This window comes from Macrotis lagotis, chromosome 3 (genome assembly GCF_037893015.1).
Source record: "Macrotis lagotis isolate mMagLag1 chromosome 3, bilby.v1.9.chrom.fasta, whole genome shotgun sequence".
NCBI lineage: Eukaryota > Metazoa > Chordata > Mammalia > Peramelemorphia > Peramelidae > Macrotis > Macrotis lagotis.
The window spans coordinates 299296091-299300872 of record NC_133660.1 but is presented as its reverse complement, the minus strand read 5'-3'; the positions used below and the strand labels follow the sequence as shown (position 1 = coordinate 299300872).

At 31.8% G+C, this 4782-nt stretch overlaps 1 protein-coding gene across 1 annotated transcript; it reads left to right on the top strand.

The window, feature by feature from the left end:
• The first annotated feature begins 1794 nt into the window (after positions 1-1794).
• LOC141516922 (olfactory receptor 5D13-like) lies at positions 1795-2739 on the top strand. Its single transcript, XM_074227879.1, has one exon. The coding sequence runs from the start codon at positions 1795-1797 to the stop codon at positions 2737-2739; it is 945 nt and encodes a 314-aa protein (XP_074083980.1).
• Positions 2740-4782: the final 2043 nt, after the last annotated feature.

The following is a 4782-nucleotide window of genomic DNA, read 5'->3' as shown; positions in this document are numbered from 1 at the left end:
GTGGTTTTTTTTCAAAGGATAGATATATGTAGTCCCTGGCAGGAAAGATAATTTACCAGATCCCTAAAATACCCCATCTTAGGATTTCTCTTTTTCTTCTTAATGATATCTTTCTTTACATTATAGGCAAAAACTAAAAAGAAACAACATCAGGAGGCTAGATCTGGAATAATAGAGATATTCCCTCTTTATCCAGGAATTATTCCAAAAAATGAAAAGGGTCATAAGATTTTTTTCTATTAAAAGTATTTTATTTTTTCAAATAAATGTAAAGATATTTTTCAACATTAATATTTGGAATATTTAGAGTTGCAAATTTTTCCTTATCTCCCTTCCCATCACCCTCTAAAAGTCAGTAAATACTTTGATTTAGACTATACACATAGTCATGTTAAACATACATCCATTATTAGCCATGATTTAAGATTTCTGTACATAGATAAGAAAATGATTTTCAAATATTGAACAAATAATTATATACCTGAGAAAGAACTTTAATATTTTCTTATTCAAATTCATACTATATAATGTCATAGATAGAGATCTCAGCCTAGAGTGAGTGAGACTTAAATTCAAATTTGACCTTAAGATACCATGGATAATACATTTCTTCAATGAGTATTATTTTCCAAAATGGTAAAATTGGAATAATAATTTCACTACGTCTCCAGATTTTTTTAAGAACCATTTCTATAATTGTAAAGCACTTAACATACTAACGGGGATATATATATATATATACATACACATATATATATAGAGAGAGAGAGCTGCATAAACATTAAAATTATTATTGTTGCTTTTGTTCTTTAAATCTCAGTCAACAGAGGTAAAAGAATTAATCAGTCATTATACAGTCCTTAAATTACACAACTTGGATTGAAGCCAATTGAATGAATAAGAAGTAACATTAATAGAACACTGACAATATGTCAGTTATTGTCTTAAACACTTTACATATAATTTCCAATTGGATCTTCACATTTTAAAAATTAGGAAACTGGAGCAAAATGAGTTTCAATACTTATATTAAGATCACATAACTAGAAAGTGTTTGAGGCTAGATTAGAAGTAATTCAAAGTTTAGCTCTCCAGCATTTAACTACTTCTATGTCATACCAATTCAGTAGAGAATTTTTATGTTAATGGAGATATTACTAAATTTTGTTGCCATACCAGGAAGCTGTTTGAAACATATAAAATACATACATACCTCACTGAACACATGCTATTGAGATTCTCCAAAACTAATATCCAGCATTTTCTATTTTAGAAAATTATGTATTTTCATTTTAAGTTATTTTTTGAGACCAGTCCTTAGTGAACAGTAGAGAGAGAGATAGTTTAAGGGATAGGATATCCTTTAACAATCTCACTAATCTTTATGAATATGCATATATAGATAGGTAGATGAAATTAAATGGATGTGTCCAGAAACACAATTTAAAAGGTTGCTATGCAAAATGGAATAGAGACATTCACTTTTGATCCAACTTAAAGTACAATTTATGAAGGATTTTGTGAATTTATGACCATCAGTTTATGTTATTTAAATCATTCTCTATATAACTCTTTCTTTGACTTGTTTCATGCTCCATGATTTTTTCCAAGAAAATGTTTAAGATATTAGACTAAGTGCTAAATTAGAAACATCATATCATTCCTATTTTTATCTCTATAATATTAATAATAACAATAATTTTCTAAATTATACTCTGCCCTTATACTGTCTTCTTCAATTTAATTTATATTTTGCTTCTCATGATCAATTTCCAATTCTCTCCCACAGAAACCATGGTGAGCACTGACAAGAATCAGAGTTCTGAAGTCGTCTTCATCCTCTTAGGATTCTCTGATTATCCAGACCTCCAGGTGCCCCTCTTTCTACTGTTCCTCACCATCTATACAGTCGCTGTGGTGGGGAATTTGGGCATGATTGTGATCATCCAAATCAGTCCAAAACTCCAAACACCCATGTACTTTTTCCTCAAGAACTTGTCCTTTGTGGATTTCTGCTGTTCCACTATAGTTACACCAAAATTAATACAAAACTTAGTTGTAGAAGACAAAAGTGTCTCCATCAAGGGCTGCATCACACAGTTTTTCTTTGCTACCACCTGTGTGATGACAGAGATGGCCATGTTGGCAGTGATGGCTTATGACCGCTTGGTTGCTATTTGTTATCCTTTGCTCTATTCAGTTGCCATGTCCCCAAAAGTCTGTTCTGTTCTAGTGACTGTAGCATATTCATGGGGCATAACTTTTTCTCTTATATTTACCTACTCAATTCTTGTTTTAACTTTTTGTGAGACCAAAATCATTAATAACTTTATATGTGAATATCTAGTTTTTCTATCAGCTTCTTGCTCTGATAAACACTTCAGTGAGACAATGCTTTTTATCTTTGCAAATCTCAGTCTATATTGCACTCTTAGCATTATCCTTTCATCTTATCTTTTTATTTTTGTCACAATCCTCAAAATGCATGCAGGCAGAGGGAGATATAAAGCTTTCTCCACTTGTGCCTCCCATCTGACTGCTGTTACCATCTTCTATGGGACCATCCTCTTTCTCTATTGCATTCCAAATTCTAAAAACACAGGCCTTGTGGTCAGAATAGGATCTGCTTTTTATACTGTGATGATTCCTATGTTAAATCCCTTAATATACAGTCTAAGGAACAAAGATGTAAGAGAAACCTTCAGGAAATTAATGGATCTCAAAATCATTTCTCAGTAATATTATTTATAAGAGTAATTCCATCTAATCTCATGGAATTTATTTTTATATTTAATTAATTCTTATTGCCATTCAGCTTCACCCTTCTCTATCAGTTCCATCTTTAGTTTCTACAACAAGATGAAAAGTAGGATAGTAATTCACTGATTAAAAGAAAATATTCTTGAAATGTTAAAGAATCCCAGTAAGAAGGTAAAATGGAAAAAAGAATCAAATCAGGAGTCAATAAGATTTCAGTTCAAAATTGTCTTCAGAAGCTTTATATTTATTAGCTGAGTGACTTTGGTCAACTCAATTGACCCTGGTTGTCTCAAATGCAAGGCCATCTCCAGTCATTCAGATTCAAATCTGACCATCAGACCCAAATAGTTCCAGAGAAGAAAGGGAGACTTGTGAATCAGCACCAACATCTCCTCACTCAAATGCAGTTCATTTGATGACTTTATTTATTTATTTATTGTATTCTTAAAAAATGAAGGATAAAACAATTGATATGCACCATAAAGAACTAACAATCTCAGAACCTTTCATTAAAGCAATGATTCCAGAAGATTCGTTGTCTCTTTTTTTCACTTTTCACATTTCTACCACTTGAAAGAAAAGGGAGCAGGGTGGGAGGTTAAATTAAGGTGTTCACTAGGTGGATGAGAGGGTATTATTTGAAGACCAACCAGTCAGAAAAAACAATACCTTGGTTAGTGATGACATTCAATATTAGACTAACCAAGAATTTATAAGAATCCATTCATTCAAACCATTCTCTCTTAATATTGTGGTCATTCTTATGCTAAATTCCCTAAAATACAGTCTAAGGAACCAAGATACCAAAGAAACCTTCTGGAAATTAATCAATCTGTGCTCAGTCGGACTATGCCCTTATACTGTTTTCTTCAATTTAATTTATATTTGTCAATTTCCACTTCTCTCCAACAGAAATCATTGTGGGAACTGATAAGAATCAGTGTTCTGAAGTCATGTTCCTACTCTTGGGATTCTCTGATTATCCAGAATTCCAGGTGCCCCTCTTTCTCCTCATCCTCAGCATCTACGAAGTCACTGCAGTGGGAAATGTGGACAGGATTGTGATCATCAAGATCACAGAATTAACAGAATCAGTCACTGACACCAAGTTCAATTCAATGAAGTAATATTATTATAAGGTCAAGTTTAACCCTACTAAAGCATGATAGATCTAAGAAAGAAAGGGCTATAAACATATGAGTAGAGTGAAGCATTTGGAGTGTGAAACAATGATTCTTCTCTTCACTATCAACATGATAAACCTCTTAGAATGTGGATTCCTTTTTCCCCTCCCTTGTGGCATTGAAATTCAAATATCTCATCTGGTTTGGTGAGAAGTTCAGAGGGACACACCTAAGGCATGATGAAGTAGGAAATTGGAACAATTGATTCCATTACTTTCTTGAGTGTCCAAGAGAATTCTATGGCTTTCAGTCCCCTCTGAGTGAAGGGTTGCCCTGTATACTGGCAAAAAAAAAAAAAAAAAAAAAAAAAAAAAAAAAAAAAAAAAAAAAAAAAACACATATCACAGAAAAAAATATAAAAATCAGTGATAAGGAAAGAGTAGCAACTGTGTTAGGGAAAAGAGACTTAATGGGAAATTAGTGAACAATGTCATTGAACAGTCAAAGGAGCTTTTCTGAATGTGACCACATTGTAATCATTTGATACATTCGTTTAAATCTTTGTCAAATATTGCTTGGAAAATTCGTAACTCCAAATCCTTTTTCAAAATGACCATTTCCAAAAGAAGACTTACTTACAAAATACCAAATATTATATTACTATGTTTAAATTAATAGATTTTATCACATTTGTTCACCAGAAAGAAGAATATTTTAAATTATTGTGGACAAGACAAACAACTATTTTGCACATGACCTTTCTGTCACTACATGATTCATTGATAAATCATATTATACACAGACAGATTAGGCTTCAATTGTTAATCTTAAAAAATACAAATGAAATGAAGATATCCTTATAATTTAAGAAAAAGAATTTTTATACAATATGTTTGTT

Bases quoted from the DNA above. Each gene is read 5' to 3' on its own strand.
- LOC141516922 (XM_074227879.1), top strand. From the start codon at position 1,795: ATGGTGAGCACTGACAAGAATCAGAGTTCTGAAGTCGTCTTCATCCTC.